General features: G+C 40.2%; 1 protein-coding gene across 2 annotated transcripts in view; it reads left to right on the top strand.

Annotated features, from left to right (window-relative positions):
- Nucleotides 1-3,707: 3,707 nt before the first annotated feature.
- LOC129853704 (ras GTPase-activating-like protein IQGAP1) overlaps nt 3,708-22,317 on the top strand; it is an 87,747-nt gene continuing 69,137 nt past the window's right edge. The window contains exons 1-2 of one of the 2 annotated variants that reach the window (XM_055920043.1): nt 3,708-4,023; nt 13,497-13,596. In XM_055920043.1, coding sequence (XP_055776018.1) covers nt 3,978-4,023; nt 13,497-13,596 — 146 coding nt within the window. In that variant the 5' untranslated portion in view covers nt 3,708-3,977. The remainder of the gene's footprint in view (nt 4,024-13,496; nt 13,597-22,317) is intronic. The other variant, XM_055920042.1, reaches the window with a different exon arrangement.

The raw sequence follows: 22,317 nt of genomic DNA on the forward strand, positions 1-22,317 counted from the left end.
GATGCATTACCTTCGACCAGAGGGGGCCCTTCTGGGCCCTTATTAGGACCAGGCGTGTGGCCAAAATATCATATCACAATATGTTGTCAACATTTAAGGTACTGCAACCATTGTAATTGTATTATACTCAACCAAACTAAGACAAAACTGACAGTGAAGTAGCACAATTTGTATAACTTTTCATTTATTTAGCACTGTATCAACATATCGTTAAAAATGTATGTGAGTCGATACTGGCATACCTTAAGATACAATATATCGCCCAGTCGTAGCCCTTATAGTGCTCTACTTTTGACCAGAGCTTTATTGGTCCTGGTCCAAAGTAAGTGCACTCTAGGGGATAGGGAGCCATATGGGACTCAGAACCTCTTCCACCTGGCTGACTTCAAGCTTGGTGTGTAAAGTGAACCTCTCTGATGTCCAGAGGTGGGACCAAGTCACTATGAATCGAGTCACAAGCAAGTCACAAGTAACAAGATCCAAGTCTCAAGTCGAGTCCAAAGTAGAATAGGTCTTGACTCAAGTCAAGTCCAAGTCGTGCGTTCTAAGAGCAAGTCACAAGATTTCAAGTCTCAAGTCAAGTAAAAATAAAAAGTTATACATGCAAAGACTTTTTCAAATACAAATCTTTTTGTATTTATTGAGGCTACCAGACAGCCCATTTCATTATTTTGTCTACAACACATTTTGTTTATGTATTTGTTAAATAGGGACCGTGTAGCAGTGGTAAAGGCATGAAATCAGCAGAAGGCAAGGCAGGTTGACATGTTCAGTGTGTAGATATATTTACAGGTCCTGGTGATCCAATGGTGAAAGCACCATATGTTACGCACGCCTCTGAGAAGAGGGAACGCAACTCCCTGCTACAACTCAACTCTCTGAAGTGCAAGAGGTATGGACTGTAGGTGCGAGTAAGGATGACACAAAAGCAGAATTTACCGTTTACTAGAATTTATTTTCTTACACGGTAATATGGGGAAAAGGGGCTGGACGGAACCAAAGCAAAGAAAGTAAATATCAAAGTTCCCCCTCTCCTATCTAACCTGCCTACCCACTTAACTTACCTAACTTAACACCGCCTGGTGCCCTAACCAAAATACAGGGGGTGGTCCGCCCAGGTCTTACCTAGTGTGCCTAGACAGTAAATATACTACGGGTATATGTATGCCCGCGGGCCTCTTGCCTAAGCACTCCCAAAGTGCCTTCTCCTTCCCCCCTGGGAACAAACGAAACAGAGTAATTATTAACGATTTCACAAACACAGGACATAGAAAAACTGCTACCAACAACAACAGTACATACCACACTTTCTGATACACAACCAACACTATATCACAATCTAATTTCTCTCGATCTTTCCAAAATATTCAATTCTCTCTCAATCTCTTTCCCTCTTGGGCAGAACACTGGCTTTTATCTTCAGGTGGCAATGGTGATTAGAGTCAGCTGCTTCTTGACGAGGGGGCGGGGTCAGCTCCAATCACCAATTAGCCTGGGGGTAGACCAATCAGCTGGTTGGGGAGTACTTCCAGAAGCCATCTCCTGAAACACACACTAAAATACAAAACAGAACACAGAAACTGGGGAACGTAACACCATATCATACAAAATATACAAGTAGATTTACCAAATTTACACCGGTAATAACCCAAAAGAAATAGCCTCGGGTAGAGGGCAAGATTGTATAGCTTCCCCTTAAGAAACCAAATCGAATCTGTTTAACAGAAGCTCAAACAGGTAGGCCTACATAATATAAGCAATTGGACCCCAGGATCATACAATTAACCAATTGGCAATTACAACCAATAAACTGGTTCTACAATGTAAAAGGCAATTTCCATGTGTACTGTACGTGTAACTGATAGATCCATGTAAAAACACGAACGTGAGTGTGTGTACGTAAATTGTAGTCTTTTGTCTGTAATATATTTTTCGTTGTGTCGATACCCCAGTAAATCTATTGGGATTCTATAAATCAAATCAAATCCACATCCATTGTAACATTGGTAAACGGAACAGGGATGGATTAATGAAACGCTAACAATTATTTTAGTATCAGATGGAATATCACATAGGGCCTATGCATTTAAACGTGTGAAAGCAAGAACAAACGTTTCAACAAGAGAAAAACAGCACTCTCCACTGGTGGGAATTTGGAGAGCGCAAGTGAAGAGTCTCGCCTATGGTGCGTCTTCGCCACAGTAATAATTCATTTTAAACAAATTCCAAATGCAAGCTTCATCAGTAAACTATCAGTTTCAAGCAATTGTTACATACCAAAATACCAGTAGGCCTATGCTAGTAATTGTTGCCCCATTGCTGAGTTAATATTCTTGATCAGAAAATATTTTTTATTTATCATGGCAATCCTTTCTTCCAATAATTTGACGTTTGCGCTTTACCAGATCCTATATCTGTATAGCAAATCAGCAATCTGTTCGCTAGCTCACCCACGACCTGTATTGATTGGCAGTTTTCTAGTTCAACCAGAGTGCCGAGTGTGCGTTTCACTAGCCAATCTGTTGCAGTTTTTTTTGCAAGTGCAGTGCTGCGGCTGCTGTCTCTGGCTGCGTGTGGAGTAGTCCACATAGACTCTGTGCCACAAAATGAGTGACAAAGCATTACAAAACCTGGCCATATAAATTCAAGGTATCAGTCTTAAATCAAAGTCGAATCCCGAGTCTTGAGGCTCCAAGTCCAGGTCAAGTTATTTTATTTTCATTCAAGTCGAATCTCAAGTCATAAAATTTGTAACTGGAGTCAGACAGTCCAAGTCATGTGACTGGAGTCCACAACTATGCTGATGTCTGCAAGCCAAGTGTAATGTCATCCCAAACGTGACATCCCAAATGTCATCCCATTTCTTGATATACCAACTACGTCAACTTTAAAAAACGACCCTTTTATTCTAATGATTCCATAGACGAGATAGCCACCACATCTTCACCACATCTTCATTCATTTGCCATCTTGAGGCTATTTTGCAGTGGTATAAAGTACTTTAGTAAAAAATACTTTAAAGTACTACTTAAATCGTTTTTTGGGGTATCTGTACTATACAATTTATATTTTGGACAACTGTTACTTTTACTCCACTACATTCCTAAAGAAAATAATGCAATTTCTACGCCATACATTTTCCCTGACACCCAAAAGTACTCGTTACATTTTGAAGGTTTAGCAGGACAGGACAATTGTCTAATTCACGCACTCAAAGAGAAAATCCCTGGTCATCCCTACTGCATCTGATCTGGCGGAATCACTAAACACAAATGCTTAGTTTGTAAATTATCTGAGTGTGCGCCTGGCTATCCATAAATTAAAAAAAAAACAAGAAAATCGTGCTGTCTGGTTCGTTTAATATAAGGAATTTTAAATTATTTATGTATCTGCTTTTACCTTTGATATGTAAGTATATTTAAAACCAAATACTTTTTTACTTTTACACAAGTAGAATTTTAATGGGTGACTCACTTTTACTTGAGTCATTTTCTATTAAGGTATCTTAACTTTTACTCAAGTATGACAATTATGTACTTTTTCCACCGATGCTATTTTGTCGCCCTTATTCTAGCAAGAAAGGGACATCATGTCATGATAGATTGGCCACCAGGTGGTGCTAGAGACGGCTAAATAATTAATGCGGTCTGGTCAGTTCAGAGCGCACCCACTGTGAACACTTGCACTGGACCAGAGGGAAATTGAATGACAAGCTCTTTCTGACATGATTCCATCAACGGTGAACGCGATGGGAGTTCTGCTGAGCGAGTGACAGGAGGCATGCGGTGCATTTCGACGGAAAGGAACTTTAGAAAACTGTTTAGCCGCTGCTATTGATAGTGGCACCACTACAAATTAGCTTTCTTGTTTTATATTGAATTTATAACTCGAGGTGCGGTTTATGGTTTGCTGCTAGCTAGCGTTGGTTTGACTGGGCTACATTCATTTAAGTTTATAACCGAAGGAACCGAGGCAGGATGTACTATGAAGAAAAAGCTAATTCACACAAGCCACGTTATGGAAGTAAGTAAAAGTGACCTAATCCACCATTTGCAAATCAATTCCATAGACATTTTTTGTTGTTGTAGCCTACATGTTTGTTAAATGAAACAAGTGGTTTTGTAAAGGCTGTTTTGGCAGGGCGAACCTCACGCGCTTATGCACCGCATGAAGTTCAATTTTGAGAAACAGAATGTTCGATGACGAGCAGGTCACCGTATAAAATAGATTAAATAGTTTTACAACAAATAGCATTAAGCTTAGACTCTTACGCATTTAGGTGTAAGATTTCAGAAGCCTATCACATTGTGATGATATCGAACTTGGAGTGTGTATTTTTTTTATTGAATGAATGCAATCTGGCTATTGTCAGACAATTTGTGTGTCCTGCCCCTCATACCCATGTCCCTCCGACAGACACATTGCCCGTCGCAAACAACTCAACGTTGCCATTAAGTCCTTACAGTTGTGAAATATAACCGTACAGTAATATGACTAGGGCCTCAGACAGAAGGCATTTTCGCAGTGGTTAAATATTAACTTTTTTCTATTACTGTTAAGAAATCCACACCTGACTTCTGCATGGGTATTACAGCAATTTAACAGTCAATACATCTCCAAAGGTTTCAAACGACAATAACATGTTTACCTGTTTACACTTTAGACCTATGTGTTATTGACAACATTTCAGCCTATGCTCACTCAGATCTGAGAGCAATGTCAAAGTGCAATGGTGTGAGATTCAATCAAGCAATAAGGTCAATAGTCTTTTTTTTCTCTGAGACAAACCAGTGAATAGCTTAGCTGCATTGTCAGCTATAGTGGAAATGCCTCAAACTGTTTGTTGGCCTGACATGGTTGTTTTCTGTTTTAACATGAACTCTGGCTCCAAGGGTCCAAACAGGAAAGGTTGAAGGTATTGTTTGCAGTGGATGTGTCATTAACACAAAATGAGGAGTTTATTATTGGAAGGGCAGAGGTGGTCCTTACTCCTTAGAGCCCTCTTGGGCCCATTCCGAAATGGACTTGGGGCTTTCCTGTCCGACTCAGATATTCATAAATATAAATAAATAAATATTGAGACCCGTTTGGAACGGACACGAGAACAACTACACCTGTTTTGTATAGACCTGGTCAGACCCGATCCGAGTGAGAGAAGCAGCAGCAAAGTCAAGTTAAGTTACTTTATTAACCAGAGATGATAAAGCACGAGGTATGGAGGTGACGCTCTAGCAGGGGCCTTGCACACAGCAAGCTACTGTGAGCGAGTGACACTAGGAGGAGGGAGCCCCACATGGCGGCTCTGACTCTTGTCTATTGCTGCTTTGATTACTTATGATTGGCCAACAACAAGCTAGACACGCCACTTGTGAAAAACAAAGAACAGCAGTGTAAATTATGCCATTTATCTTTCTCTACTGCAGCAGTCGCGTTCGGGTCTGCATGAGTCCTTCCGGACAAGTCAGTTAAGATTACACACACCCGTGACAATCATATCAGATCAGACCCGTGACATTTATTTAGAATTCTGGATCCGGATCCGCTCGAGTCCCGGATTGGGCCAGCTCTGTATTGATTCCTTTGGGTCAGCGAGCCCAAGCGGATTATTATGTTCAGATGGTGATGGAAACAAATTTACAAAAAGGAAAACTATTAACAGGCATGCCTAAACTAAAGAATCAAAACGAAAGGCCTCATGGCCACCAAACAAACCAACAGCCTCACGGTTTGCAAGCTGGGACACTGACTGGTGATCCCCTTAATCATCAGCATCTTCGATGAGGTTTAACAGCGGTTGGCATCCAATAAATGTTGTATTACCTCCACCTACTAGACTGGAGTGTAACTCCCTTATACTTTGCTTGAAAAAAAAAAAGATTACAAAATAAATCAACAAATACCCTACCATCTAACCACACACTCACTTGTCTCATACACCCAAATACCTCTGCAGCTGCCACCACAACCTCAATTTTCTGCGACTTACGTTTCATCCCCGCAGTACAGTTGATAACCATTACTATAAACCAAAAATATCTAATCTTACTGAAGCATATATCACTTGTTGGCATATCCCTCTGTACAGGTACAGATCTACTCCTCTCGGGATCCCTCCCCCTTGACCCATTTTCCTCTACTTTCTTCACTGTCTCAGCATACGACAACTTCTGGAAGCCTCAACCTGTCCTCTCTCGCACCAGACATTTCTGATCCCCAGCCCCATGGGCACCCCTACAATTAACACATAACACGACTTTCCCCAATGCTACACATTCCTTTGTCTCATGCCCTTCTGCAGACTTCTCACACCTAGGAACCTCCCTCCTACACAGTACTGCCACATGCCCATAAGCTTGACACGTGTAACAATGTAATGTATTCGGCACAAAAGCTCATACAGGATAACTTATTTATAACATCACTTTATCGGGCAGACTCAACATCAAAACTCTAAAGAACAGAAAACGACTTCTGTTTCACCACTCACGCCACCCTGTATGCGTCGCACCAAACGACTAGCATCACAAACACCGGGAGTCTTCATCTTCAGTTGGTCAACTTTCACATTTACCGCTACCTCAGTAATCACTCCTTTCGATGGCACCCTTTCCTTGAGAGCAAAACAATTCACCTCTCTTGTCCCCATTTGTTTTTAACATGGAGCACCTGCTCCCTCTGACCATCAGACACACAAACAATTATCACCAGACCACTTCTGGTTACCTTCACCGACTCCACAGCACCCAACTCTGTTTTCACCCACCCTGAAACCACAAATGGGTCAGCCACTTTTTCCAAAAATGTCACTCCTACCGTCACAGACTTTTTTCTTTATCCTGACCCTCGGTGCAAGCTTCAGGCTCTGAGGACTTCACCACACCTACCCCCTCCCCCTCAATCACTTCCATTTCTCCTCCTGTCTTCGAGGTGGCGTACAGCTCAGTCTGCTTATACTTTCTTCCATTCTTCTTCAGCAAACTATCTCCCTTTTCCCCACAATTTTTAACCGATTCAAGCTCACCCTCTTCCTCCCTCACTCTTTGACGTCCTATGCCTCGCTTTTCCCTCCACTCCTCCTCCGTATTCCAAGTATACGTCTCTTTATGATAATACTGCACTTCTCCTGACATACATCTTGTTCTCGCCCTCTAAAGGGACGCCATTTTCCTTTGACGATCCCCTTAATTGGCATCACCTGTCCTTATCAAGGCTTTGCAGTACAGCACTCGGACATGGTTGCTGCTGCGCCCTGGTGGAATAAAGTTTTCTAGTGAGATGTAGTGTAGACTACCAAACCTATTCGAGAACAATTGATTATGTAGCCTATCTGATTAGTGATGCACACCTCTGGTCTTGGACGGCAACACCGTAAGCTGTTTTTTGAGTGGAGGCCTTTTAATCAGAGACTGATTTAAGACCTTGGTAAGCAGGTGTATGGGGTCTCTAGCCAATCAATAAACCCTAATTGATAAATTAAGGAGCGGAGAGAAACAACACTAGCATGGCTGTGGCCCTCTGACTGGACATACACATACCAGAGCAAGGATGGCACGGTCTCTCTTGGCTACACCTGGAGCCCTTTCTCTGTATTTGTAATACTATGGCATGGGCCCTTAGCACCTCGTGTATCTTGATTTGTCACTCCCTCAGGATAGAAAAACATTACCTTAACAAAGGAGTAAGTCATCAAGTCTATAAATCATGTCCAGTGGTGTTTAGGGCTGGGAATTGCCAGGGACCTCACAATATGATATCACGATACTTTGGTGTATGGCGATTCCCACGACTCAAGATTATATATGTATTACTATTAGATACTGTGATTTTATTGCAATTCGATGTTCCTCACATTGCTCACCATATGAATAAAAGTGCTGAAAACAAATTGTCTCCCTATTTAAAAAGAAGATGGAGAACAAGCTATGAAGGAGAAATACTGTTTTGGTGCAGGTACAGCCAACTAGCACAAAAATAATATTGCGATATTGTCAAAGCGATATGAAATATCGTCAGAAATAATATCCCGATATGTAGCTGTGTGTGTGTGTGTATATATATTTTTTTTAATTTTTTTATTTTCCCTTCCCTCCATTACTACTGGTGTTCTGATGGATGAAGGAAGCGACAGATTAAATATGGCCCAGCACAGTCAACAGGCAGGCTGGCCTTCCATGTAGTGTGGGTAACGGATGTCCTGGGGATCCAATGCCTCAGGGGTGAGAGTTTACCAACACTCTGGTCCCCTCCAATAACACAGCTGGCCCCGTGGCCTTCAGACTGATGGATCCTATGGTCATACATCTTACACTGGGCCTTCTGTAAACATTGCCTTGTGCTTTGAAATTCCGTTACCGAAAACCCACATCTTTAAGATATTTTCTCTCTTATGTATTTATTTGTAATACAGATCAGGGACCGTGATGAAATTATATCACCACAATTCTGTTACCGGATGTAAACCACTTCATTTGCTGTAGTTCAATAACCAAAATAGATTTTTTCAAAATCAATATGTCATGTCATAGTTGACACTCCATTCACTCTGCAGACATCGTTGAATCTTAATTCGGAGGCGACATTTTAGTTTTTGGAAAACGTGGACGTAAAATACTGAGGGAGATTGTACTGAAATTTGAAAATCTGAGTCTCAGCTAGCGCTGTTGCAGTGACCGTATTACCACCACACCAAGTCATGACTGCAGTAAAATTCCACGTGACTGTTGAGTCACGGTAATCTCCTCTTATGCACTCTGGACATGCTTTGGTAGTACTCAACTTGCTAATGACCATCAGGTCCTAATGGCCTGGTACTCAGGCCAATCGTTTTTTTCCCCCTCATCAATCTACACACAATACCCGATAATGACAAAGCAAAAACAGTAAAAAAAATAATAATATCACCTTTGGCAGCAATTACAGCCTCAAGTCTTCTTGGGTATGACGCTACAAGCTTGGCACACCTGTATTTGGAGAGTTTCTCCCCTTCTTCTCTGCAGATCCTCTAAAGCTCTGCTGCACAGCTATTTTCAGGTCACTCCAGAGATGTTCAATCGAGTTTATGTCAGGGTTCATTGCCCTGTACTGTCCTGTGTCACAACCCTCTCTTGTGTCTGTCCGTCTGCCCCACCACACATATTTTGGTTTTTGACATCATCATTTCAGGGTGAACAGACCCTTTATTAATTTACCCCTAAACTAGAAGTGCAATGGCTTGTCCAATTAAGTCATGCTTCAAGCAGACCCTTGCGTCACAATTTGCCCTTCAGTGAGACTGATGAGATGAGTGTTTTTGGGTGAGCTTGTCTTTGTCACCTGCCCCAGTGCGAGCAGGTTACAAGAGCTACAGGGCTAGATGTCACTGGTATGGCCCAATAAAGGCACACCAATTAGGCCTGATTTCTGCTGGGATTTGTTAACAAGAGTTCTAGGCCTGATTTGCAATGCTCACCAAGGTGTGTGTGTGGGTGGTGTCAGCAGTATACTCTGTTATTCTGAATGAATGGGCTTTGCAGAGATGTAGCCAAGGCTACTCAGTCAGCTGAATTGTCTTGTCTCTGAGCCTGCCAGGGCCCACTACTCCACTTTGGGTCTTGAGTAGAGGTCAACCGATTATGATTTTCCAACACCGATTATTGGAGAACCAAAAAAAGCCAATACCAAATAATCGGCCAACTTTTTTTACAACAATATTGAATGAACACTTATTTGAACTAATCAATAAAATCAATTTAGCCTAAAATAAATAATGAAACATGTTCAATTTGGTTTAAATAATGCATAAACAAAGTGTTGGAGAAGAAAGTAAAAGTGCAATATGTGCCATGTAAGAAAGCTAACGTTTAAGTTCCTTGCTCAGAACATGAAAGCTGGTGGTTCCTTTTAAGATGAGTCTTCAATATTCCCAGGTAAGAAGTTTTAGGTTGTAGTTATTATAGGAATTATAGGGCTATTTCTCTCTATACGATTTGTATTTAATTTACCTTTGACTATTGGATGGTCTTATAGGCACTTTAGTATTTCCAATGTAACAGTATAGCTTCCATCCCTCTCCTCGCTCCTACCTGGGCTCAAACCAGGAAGACATCGACAACAGCCACCCTCGAAGCAGCGTTACCCATGCAGAGCAAGGGGAACAACTACTCCAAGTCTCAGCGAGTGATGTTTGAAACTCTATTAGCGCGCACGTTACTAACTAGCTAGCCATTTCACATCGGTTACACCAGCCTAATCTCGGGAGTTGATAGGCTTGAAGTCATAAACAGCGCAATGCTTGAAGCACAACGAAGAGCTTCTGGCGAAACGCACAAAAGTGCTGTTTGAATGAATGCTTACGAGCCTGCTGGTGCCTACCATCGCTCAGTCAGACTGCTCTATCAAATCATAGACTCAATTATAACATAATAACACACAGAAATACGAGCCTTAGGTCATTAATATGGTAAAATCCGGAAACGATCATCTCAAACAAAGCGTTTATTCTTTCAGTGAAATACAGAGCCGTTCCGTATTTTATCTAACGGGTGGCATCCATAAGTCAAAATATTCCTGTTACATTGCACAACCTTCAATGTTATGTCATAATTATGTAAAATTCTGGCAAATTAGTTCGCAAAGAGCCAGGCTGCCCAAACTGTTGCATATACCCTGACTCTACGTGCAATGAACGTAAGAGAAGTGACACAATTTCACCTGGTTAATATTGCCTGCTAACCTGGATTTCTTTTAGCTAAATATGCAGGTTTAAAAATATATACTTCTGTGTATTGATTTTAAGAAAGGCATTGATGTTTATGGTTAGGTACACGTTGGAGCAACGATAGTCCTTTTTTGCGAATGCGCACCGCATCGATTATCTGCAACGCAGGATACGCTAGATAAACTAGTAATATCATCAAGTATGTGTAGTTTACTAGTGATTATGTTAAGGTTGATTGTTTTTTTTATAAGATAAGTTTAATGCTAGCTAGCAACTTACCTTGGCTTCTTGCTGCACTCGCATATCGTTAGAGTGTTGGACTAGTAACTGGAAGGTTGCAAGATTGAATCCCCGAGCTGACAAGGTCGTTCTGCCCCTGAACAAGGCAGTTAACCCACCGTTCCTAGGCCATCATTGAAAATAAGAATGTGTTCTTAACTGACTTGCCTAGTTAAATAAAGGTAAAAATAATAATAATAATAAAAATAAAAATAAAAAATCGGCCACAATCGGTGTCCAAAAATGCCGATTACCGATTTGTTATGAAACCTTGAAATCGGCCCTAATTAATCAGCCATTCCGATTAATCGGTCGACCTCTAGTTTTGAGGGTACTTTCAGTCAGTCGCCCCAGTAACTTTGGTCTAATCATTCTGCAGATTTAACCAGTTAAGCCCTTTTAATAATGGTCCATCTACTACATAGTCACCCACTACACGCATTCTACAGACTGAGTTGCAGCATAGACATGCACTCATCAGATGTAGAATACATGTGTAAATACTCACCTCACACTCTCCATGTACTGTACAGCCTCAGTAACTGCCACTTGGGCAAACCAGTCCAATCCTCCCTGTTATGAGGCACCATCTCAGGGGCTGGACGGTATTTGGTATTTTATTAGGATCCCCATTAGCTGTTGTGAAAGCCGGAGCTACTCTTCCTGGGTCCACAACTTCCTAGGTAGTTGCTGTGGGTATCAGGTAGTTGTTGATGGAATTGTTATATTACATGTTAGACTTTGCTGCACTTTCGGAACTAGAAGCTCAAGCATTTCGCTACACTCGCAATAACATCTGCTAACCATGTGGATGTGACCAATACGATTTGATTTGACATAGAACATTAATAGACAAGAACAGCTCAAGGACATAACTACATGCATATCGGTACATAGCTAGGCGTTGTGCTGTGAGGTGTTGCTTTATGTTTTTTTTTTTAAAAACAGGTTTGCTGTTCATTTGGAAGGGAGATGGGAGTTCCATGCAATCATGGCTCTATATAATACTCTACGTTTTCTGGCATTTATTCTGCATAACTAAAATGTTGGTTATTTTTCCTTTTTTTTAAAACAACTAATTGACCAACGAAGGTTCAATTATTTGAATTGCATTTCGTTCTGTTTTTTTCTGTGAGCTCAATGGTGCGCTGCAGTTTCTCGAGAGATAAATTGTATCATGCCCGAACTGTGCGATGTAGTAGGGAGTTGTAGTTTCCAACAAGCCAATGTTGCAGAAAATGTGTAAAGTACAATGACCATAATCCATTGCGTGGCGACTTGTCCGGTCTGTTTCCTTTACGCCTGCTATGTAAGAGACAAGAATGCATGATCAAGATGGGATACATAGAGAGCAGTCGCTTCGCCAGGTATTGGTATTCAGCAGTCATAATGGTAGGCCTTATTTACTTTGAAGAACTACTAAAATGGTGATATTTGTCAGACAGCATAGGCAGCAGCTCTATAGAGATGAGTTGACTTGGAGTGAAAATTATAGTCAAATAAAACAAATGTAATACACAACTGAAATATTTTATTAAAGTACTGTGAATAACTGATGGTTTATTTGTGAAAAGCAGTCATTACCATCATTGGACTTTCATTAATTGTTTTATTCTGTGTTATAGCATTCAACCCACATAATGCATAGTGTATTTTTATTTTTTATTATCGAAACTGAACCGACCTCAAAAAGCACAAGTCGCTCAGCACTAGGATTTGAGGACTTTGAAAGGTCCCTGATTACATGCCTAGTGGGATAAGTGTGTGTGTCAGAGCTGTGTGTAAGTTGACTGCAACAATTGGGAATTTTCAACACATTAATGTTATTCTTAGAGAAAGAAGTGTAATGCCTTTAATCAAGAGATATTAGCCTTCTGATTTCAGTGAAGAGCAAGACGTGTCGCTCTGTTCTGGGCCAGCTGCAGTTTTTCTAGGTCCTATTTGCAGCACCTGAACATATGACTGGGCAATAATCAAGACAAGATAAAACTAGAGGCAATGTTCCAATCAGTGTGTTCCATTCAGCCAGAAATAAAGGGATTTGATTGGATTAAGCAGAGTTTAGGAGCATCAGGGGGAGGGGGATCTCATTAGTGGGCAGGTAAATGTCAACTCAGCTGAATCACTTGCTCCTCTGACTTCCTCCGACTGCCTGTTTTAAATGGCTCTCAGGCTGCCTACTAACTCCTCTGTTCACATACAGCTCTCAGAGAGACCCAGTAGACCATGTGATTTAATGTAAGCTCTGTCTGAATACTGAGGTTGTAGGAGGAGAAGGTCAAGTAATGCAGACCTCTCTTTTGAATATTACTGTGTGTTATAAAGCAAGGTAATACTGTCCCAAGTATCATACAGGCAGGTTTTTGATTATTTATTTTTTTTATAGAAAGGATCATATGTTGTCGGATTTTTTGTTTATGTCAAACCCAACAATTTATAAGTAAAACACCAGACAATCCTTTCCCCACTGGCCCGTGTGCATCTGTAAATTAGTTAGTTCATGTTTTGTTTCTGTCTGCAGCCATTCAGGACGATGAGAGGATCTCGGCGGAGGAGATGGACGAGAGGAGACGACAGAACATCGCCTACGAGTACCTCTGTCACCTGGAGGAGGCCAAACGGTAAGAGAGGAGGAGTAGGGGGAGGAGAGTCATGAGGCATGACATGAGAAGGGGCAGTAGATTGTGATATATTGAGTGGCTTTTTGGTGTGCATGTCTGCTCTCTTCAGATGACAGCAGACTGTAATGCGGCTCATTGTAGTGTGTGATAAGCAGTTGAGTATATGACTCAAAAGACAGACTAGCGCTCCTGCTGATAACTACTGATTCTGCTGGGGATTCAGGTAAACTAACTGACAGAGCTTGGTTCCCATTGGACTAAAGGAAGAATGAATGTTCATGCTTGAGATGCATAAGAGGACAGCTATTGTAATCTCATTCACACTTTAGTAGAGCCCACAATGTCAACATGGGGCCACCACTGTAGTGTGTGTAGGAAATATAGTCAAGATGTTGACTAGGTTACAAATAATGATTTTTAATTTAAATAATAATTGTGTCCTTCAAACTTTGCTTTTGTAAAATAATCCTCCATTTGTAGCAATTACAGCCTTGCAGACCTTTGGCATTCTAGTTGTCAATTTGTTGAGGTAATCTGAAGAGATTTCACCCCATGCTTCCATGATGGGCACTTCTCAATAGGGTTGAGATCCGGTGACTGTGCTTGCCACTCCATTATAGACAGAATACCAGCTGACTGCTTCTTCCCTAAATAGTTCTTGCATAATATGGAGCTGTGCTTTGGGTCATTGTCCTGTTGTAGGAGGAAATTGGCTCCAATTAAGTGCCGTCCACAGAGTATGGCTTGGTGTTGCAAAATTGAGTATTAGCCTTCCTTCTTCAAGATCCCTTTTACCCTTTACAAATCTCCCACTTTACCACCACCAAAGCACCCCCAGACCATCACATTGCCTCCACCGTGCTTGACAGATGGCGTCAAGCACTCCTCCAGCATCTTTTCATTTATTCTGTGTCTCACGAATGTTCTTCTTTGTGACCGGAACACCTCAAACTTAGATGTGTCTGTCCATAACACATTTTTCCAATCTTGCTCTGTCCAGTGTCTGTGTTCTTTTGCCCATCTCAATCTTTTCTAGTTATTGGCCAGTTTGAGATGTGGCTTTTTCTTTGCAACTCTGCCTAGAAGGCCAGCATCCCAGAGTCGCCTCTTCGCTGTTGACGTTGAGACAGGTGTTTTGCAGGTACTATTTAATGAAGCTGCCAGTTGAGGACTTGTGAGGCGTCTGTTTCTCAAACTTGACACTAATGTTCTTGTCCTCTTGCTCAGTTGTGCACCGGGGCCTCCCACTCTTTCTTTTCTGGTTAGAGCCAGTTTGCGCTGTTCTGTGAAGGGAGTAGTACACAGCGTTTTATGAGATCTTTAGTTTCTTGGCAATTTCTCGCATGAAATAGCCATAATTTCTCAGAACAAGAATAGACTGACGAGTTTCAGAAGAAAGTGCTTTGTTTCTGGCCATTTTGAGCCTGTAATCGAACCCACAAATGCTGATGCTTCAGATACTCAACTAGTCTAAAGAAGGCCAGTTTTATTGCTGCTTTAATCAGAACAACAGTTTACAGCTGTGCAAACATAATTGCAAAAGGGTTTTCTAATTATCAATTAGCCTTTTTAAAATGTTTTACTTGGATTAGCTAACACAACGTGTCATTGGAACACAGGAGTGATGGTTGCTGATAGTGGGCCTCTGTACCCAAATGTAGATATTCCATAAAAAAGCTGCCGTTTCCAACTACAATAGTCATTTACAACATTAACAAAGTCTACACTGTATTTCTAATCATTTTGATGTTATTTTAATGGACAAAAAATGTGGTATTCTTTCAAAAACAAGGACATTTCTAAGTGACCCCAAACTTTTGAACGGTAGTGTATATAAAAAAAAGTTTAGTGTGAAGGATTCTTAATACAGTTGGTTGATGACATACAGTAATAAAATATTGGTTGATGAAAAAAATTAGATTGGTTGTGAAAAAACAACAGACTTTTCCTGAGAGCTTTGAGCGTACCTGATACTGAACCACTTCCTGTCCTCTGTGTGAAGGCACCTAACAGGAAGCGTCCCCTCATGTTCTGGCGTGTGTTTTTTTTTTTACTTCCCCACCACACCTCTGCAAGCAACCCAGAATAATCATACCAAAATCCAAGCTGCTATATCTGTACCATGGTTATATTACCAACCAGTGGGTGGTTTGAACACTTCTAGCCTATATGTGTTGAGGTCAGAGTTTGCTGTGCACTGGTATGACTCTGCATTGGCCCCCTGGTGAGATTTTGGATTCAAGTTTGACCGCAGAATGTGGACTTTGATTTGGTAGAGAACAGAGAGTTGGTGCATATGTAGTATCTTAATTTGAACACCCTGTTGCTGGAGAACTTTCCTGCATTGCAGGAAATGTAAAAGTTGTGTATTTAAGGTTTAAAAAGGCTTCTGAAGTTCTACTTTTTTCCTTATGAAAAAGTATCAGCCCCTACAAAAATGTCCATTCATAACCCATATAATAATTCACATTTCCTTTTGCTGCAGGATCATTTTTCTGCTGTAGCAAACTTTCTCAAATTAAGATCCTACATCTGTAGTGGAATCATTTGTAACTTTATTGGTGTCATGGATCTGTGTCTTTGTCAAAGTGTAATATGGAGTCTGTTGACAAACTACTCTGTCTTGTTAACCTGGAAGAGACAGCCCTCTCACCACCCATCTAGACAATAGCAGGCAGGCAGGGTTGGGTAGGTTACTTTCTAAATGTTACAGTTACTGGTTACCTTTCCAAAATTGTAACCATTAACGTAACTTTTAGATTACTTTCCCCTTAAAGGGGAATCGCTGCTTTTCAACATCATTCATTATCTCCAGCACAATACCAGTGTCTACATATGTGAAAAATACAAATTTCTATGATCTGTGGTTAAAAAGATAAGAAAAAGGTCATAAAGAAGGCTTCTCTGTGACATCACAGGGTAGGATTAAAAGTAAGAATAACAGTGGTTTTCAAAAACTGCAATTAGTTTCTAGCCAGAGGGAGGGTATTTTCTTGCTCCCCACATCACCGAGAATCTCATTGTTTTAAAATCCCTATTTTCACTTTTGGTGATGTCATCGGCTAGACCTTTTAAACTAATACAAAACGTAGAAATGCCCCAATTTCACCTATGATGAAACTGGTATTGTGCTGGAGATAATGAAAATGAAGTTGAAAAGTGGTGTAACTTGCCTTTTTTTAAAAGGTATTTTAAGAAGATACAAATTAATATTACCAATTGAATGACATCTATTGCAAGATTAATCAATATTAAAAGTTGACATAGCTGGCAATAATTGGATGTTGCATTTTACTTTGTGGGTTGGTTATGCTTCTTCTAATCCATTGCTTTCTACTAAAGATAATACGATTAGGTTATTTTTTAAACGTATATTAAAAACCTAAATCATTCTAGTCTTGGGCGATATCCTTATTGTCATACTTTGATACTGACCTTGTGCCATACTGGAATATTCGGTAATACCGGCACTGAACACAAGGGGAGCTATTTTCAAATCCCACTGAGCCTTTGTAATCCGAAGGTTAGCCATGCTAACAAGTACATGTAAACTCCCATAGAGAATGCTAACTAAATGCCAACGAGTGTATTGCAAACATTTTATACAGTCTCTGACCTAAACTACAGTGCCTTCGGAAAGTATTGAGGCCACTTGACTTTTTCCACTTTTTGTTAAGTTAGACTTATTCTAAAATTGATTAAATAAATAAAAATCCTCAGCAATCTACATACACTACCCTATAATGACAAAGCGAAAACAGGTATTCAGACCCTTTTGCTATGAGAGGTGAAATTGAGGTTCGGGTGCATCCTATTTCCATCGCTCATCCTTGATATTTGTACAACTTGATTGGAGTACACCTGTGGTAAATTCAATTGATTGAACATGATTTTGAAAGGCACACACCTGCCTATATAAGGTCCCACAGTTGACAGTGCATATCAGAGCAAAGACCAAGCCATGAGGTTGACGGAATTGTCTGTAGAGCTCCAAGACAGGATTGTGTCAAGGCACAGATCTGGGGAAGGGTACAGCAAATGTCTGCAGCACTGAAGATCCCCAAGAACACAGTGGCCTCCATTCTTGAATTATTGAGTTTGCCAAAAGGTACCTAAAGACTCTCAGATCATGAGACACAAGATTCTCTGGTCTGATGAACCAAGATTGAACTCTTTGGCCTGAATGCCAAGCGTCACGTCTGGAGGAAACCTGGCACCATCCCTACGGTGAAGCATGGTGGTTGCAGCATCATGCTGTGGGGATGTTTTTCAATGGCAGGTACTGGGAGACTAGTCAGGATTGAGGCAAAGATGAACGGCACATAGTACAGAGATCCTTAATGGAAACTTGCTCCAGAGCTCTCAGGTTCTCAGACTGGGGAGCAGGTTCACCTTCCAACAAGACAACAACCCTAAGCACACAGCCAAGACAATGCGTGAGTTGCTTTGGGACAAGTCTCTGAATGTCCCTGAGTGGCCCAGCCAGAGCCCGGACTTAAATCTGATCTAACATCTCTGGAGAGACTTGAAAATAGCTGTGTAGTGACACTCCCCATCCAACCTGACAGAGCTTGAGAGGATCGGTAGAGAAGAATGGGAGAAACTCCCCAAATACAGATGTGCCAAGCTTGTAGCGTCATAACCAAGAAGACTCGAGGCTGTAAACGCTGCCAAAGGGGCTTCAACAAAGTACCCGAATAAAGGGTCTGAATACTTATGTAAATGTAATATTTTCTTTTTTTTTTGTTTTTAAGAAAAAATGTATTTGCAATAAAAATTTGCTTTGTCATTATGGGGTATTGTGTTATTAGTCAATTTTGTAATGAGGCTGTAGCGCAACAAAAATGTGGAAGAAGTCAAGTGGTCTGAATACTTTCCAAAGGCACTATTTTCAGGACAGACATCCCAGTTCTTAACATTATACAAGTAACTCCAAAATGCTACTCACAGTTGGCTGGATGCACAAAACAAGTATTAGACAGCAAGGCTCTTGATCCAGGAGGGGATTCTCTGCTGTTACTGGCAAGCGAGGCTTGATTTTGGAAGAAGCTAACTAGATGGCTAACTAGCTACTAAATTAGTCAACTGAATGCACAACTGCAGAGCATTTTGCACATTTTAGAACTAAACTTAATAGTTATGAGAGTTGTGAATTCCATACTGTAACTAGATCACTTGGCGCGTGCTGCAGAACAGTGAGTGACTCACAAGGCTCCGGTCTCCCGTTGTTGTTTGCTTGTAAACAAACACCACATGACTGGCTACTAATGGTAAGCTTCATAATGAAAAATTATGTGACCGGTGAAATGAACGCTATCTTATCTTCAAACATATTTCACAAGTTGATTGCATGTATTTACTTAAAGTAGCTACAAATATTAAATTTCTAAGAACTTAAAATAAATAGTTTTTACTATTGACTGTATTGGAAAAACCATCCCTTGGCTATTTCCAAATACCAAATACTCCAAGCCTAAGTCATTCAAATTAATTTAATACCCCTTGATCTTCAAGAATATGACTTGGAAATATAGATTATCTAAATTGTTTTACCTGGGCGTAAACTAAGGATTTATTAGCCTATAGTCTACTCTGTTTATGATTGTGTTGTCATAGATGAATAGATGTCATAGATGCCATTGCTTTGAGTTGAAAAAGAGATGCTGCTCCCATAAAATGGCATGCTTCGCGCACTACCCGAAAGTGCTATTTGCGTGTGAAAAATGCCTCGAGCATTTCGTATAGGCCTATTTATGTTTTTGTTGGTGACACCATGATATCTTGATAATTTGCAGCTGTTTACAGTGGCAAGAAAGTATGTGAACCCTTTGGAAATACCTGGATTTCTGCATAAATTGGTCATCAAATTTGATCTGATCTTCATGTTTCATGCAATATTTGGATTTCTGGTGTGAACTGCTCTCTTGAGGTCATGCCACAGCATCTCAATCAGTTTGAGGTCAGGACTCTCCAGAAGGCGTATTTTCTTCTGTTGAAGCCATTCTGTTGTTGATTTACTTCTGTGTTTTGGGTCGTTGTCCTGTTGCATCACCCAACTTCTGTTGAGCTTCAATTGACGGACAGATAGCCTTACATTCTCCTGCAAAATGTCTTGATAAACTTGGGACATATTTTTCTGTTAACAATAGCAAGCTGTCCAGGCCCTGAGGCAGCAAAGCAGCCCCAAACCATGATGTTCCCTCCACCATACTTTACAATTGGGATTAGGTTTTGATGTTGTGCTGTGCATTTTTTTTCTCCACAGATAGTGTTGAGTTGTTTGGGAAGGAACACACAACTGTAGTTTCATCTGTCCACAGAATATTTTGCCAGTAGTGCTGTGGAATATCCAGGTACACTTTTGCAAACTTCAGATGTGCAGAAATGATTTTTTTGGACAGCAGTGGCTTCTTCCGTGGTGTCCTCCCATGAACACCATTCTTGTTTAGTGTTTTACGTATTGTAGACTCGTCAACAGAGATGTTAGCATGTTCCAGAGATTTCTGTAAGTCTTTAGCTGACACTAGGATTTTTCTTAACCTCATTGAGCATTCCGCGCTGTGCTCTTGCAGTCATCCTTGCAGGACGGTCACTCCTAAGGAGAGTAGCAACAATCCTGAACTTTCTCAATTTTTATTGAGAATTTGTCTTACTGACTATGAACATCAAGGCTTTTAGAGCTATTTTTGTAACCCTTTCCAGCTTTATGCAAGTCAACAATTCTTAATATTAGGTCTTCTGAGATCTCTTTTCTTCAAGGCATAGTTCACATCAGGCAATGCTTCTTGTGAATAGTAATCTCAAATTTTGTCAGTGTTTTTTATAGGGCAAGGCAGTTCTCACCAACATCTCCAATTTCGTCTCATTGATTGGACTCCAGGTTAGCCGACTCCGGACTCCAATTAGCTTTTGGAGAAGTCATTAGCCTAGTGGTTCACATACTTTTTCCAACCTACACTGTGAATGTTTAAATGATGTATTCAATATAGACAAGAAAAATACAATAATTTGTGTGTTATTAGTTTAAGCTTAGATGACGATCAGATCAAATTTGATGACCAATTTATGCAGGAATCCAGGCACCCGTGCTTCAATCTAAGTAACATTATAAAAAAATCCTCTAATGAAGACTCTAATGAACACGATGGTGTTCTTCATTTTCTTCTGTAACCCCCAAGTGTCACGGGACTTGTCTGAAGGAATCCCATACAAACAAATGTATGTATGGAGGTAGTTTTGTGCCAACAAAAATAAGGAGTTAAATATGTTTCCCAAAAATGTCCTGCACTTTCTTATCGTCTAGATATAGGACAGACACTACAAAACCATATATATATATATATATATATATATATATATATATATATATATATATATATATATATAAAAAAAATTTTTTTTTTTTTTTTTTTTTTGCCATTTATTAATGTTACTCAATGCGTTTCTATGGGCTGTAGTAAAGGCCAAATTCCTTTTTAAAATTGTATTTTTATTTTTTATATACATAAAGGGGTCATTAAAAAACAACCAAATGTTAGCTTTATACCTAGTGGGCTAAAATACACATACAGTGCAATCAGTACCCTTCCCTTCCACATTTTATGTTACAGCATTTTTCTAAAATGTAAGTACATTTTCCCTATCAATCTACAGACAATACCCCATAAGGACAAAGCGAAAACAGGTTTTTAGACATTTTATCAAAAAACATATCTTATTTACATAAGTATTCAGACCCTTTGCTGTGATACTCGAAATTGAGCTCCGGTACATCCTGTTCCATTGATCATCCTTAAGCTGTTTCTACAACCTGATTGTAGTCCACCTGTTGTAAATTCAGTTGATTGGACATGATTGGGAAAGGCACACACCTGTCTATATTAGAGGTTGACCGATTAATCAGAATGGCCGATTTTAATTAGGGCCGATTTCAAGTTTTCATAACAATCGGTAATCGGCATTTTTGGACACCGATCATGGCCGATTACATTGCACTCAAAGGAGACTGTGTGGCAGACTGACCACCTGTTATGCGAGTGCAGCAAGGAGCCAAGGTAAGGTGCTAGCTAGCATTAAATGTATCTTATAAAAAAACAATCAATCTTAACATTAGTTAATTAGTTAACTACACATGGTTGATGATATTACTAGTTTATCTAGCTTGTCCTGCGTTGCATATAAGCAATGCCTGTTAATTTATCATTGAATCATAGCCTATTTCGCCAAACGGGTGATTTAACAAGCGCAAAACAATTTAACGGGTGATTTAACAAGCGAAAAAAGCACTGTCGTTGCACCAATGTGTACCTAACCATAAACATCAATGCCTTTCTTAAAATCAATACACAAGTATATATTTCTAAACCTGCATATTTTTTTAATATTGCCTGCTAACATGAATTTATTTTAACTAGGTAAATTGTGTCAGTTCTCTTGCGTTCTGTGCAAGCAGAGTCAGGGTATATGCAGCAGTTTGGGCCGCCTGGCTCGTTGCGAACTGTGTGAAGACCATTTGTTCCTAACAAAGACAGACAATTTCGCCAAACGGGGGATGATTTAACAAAAGCGCATTTGCAAAAAAAGAACAATCGTTGCACGAATGTACCTAACCATAAACATCATTGCCTTTCTTAAAATCAATACACATAAGTATATTTTTTTTAAACCTGCATATTTAGTTAAAAGAAATCCAGGTTAGCAGGCAATATTAAACTAGGGAAA

This window comes from Salvelinus fontinalis, chromosome 4, assembly GCF_029448725.1.
Source record: "Salvelinus fontinalis isolate EN_2023a chromosome 4, ASM2944872v1, whole genome shotgun sequence".
In the NCBI taxonomy this organism is placed as follows: Eukaryota; Metazoa; Chordata; class Actinopteri; order Salmoniformes; family Salmonidae; genus Salvelinus; species Salvelinus fontinalis.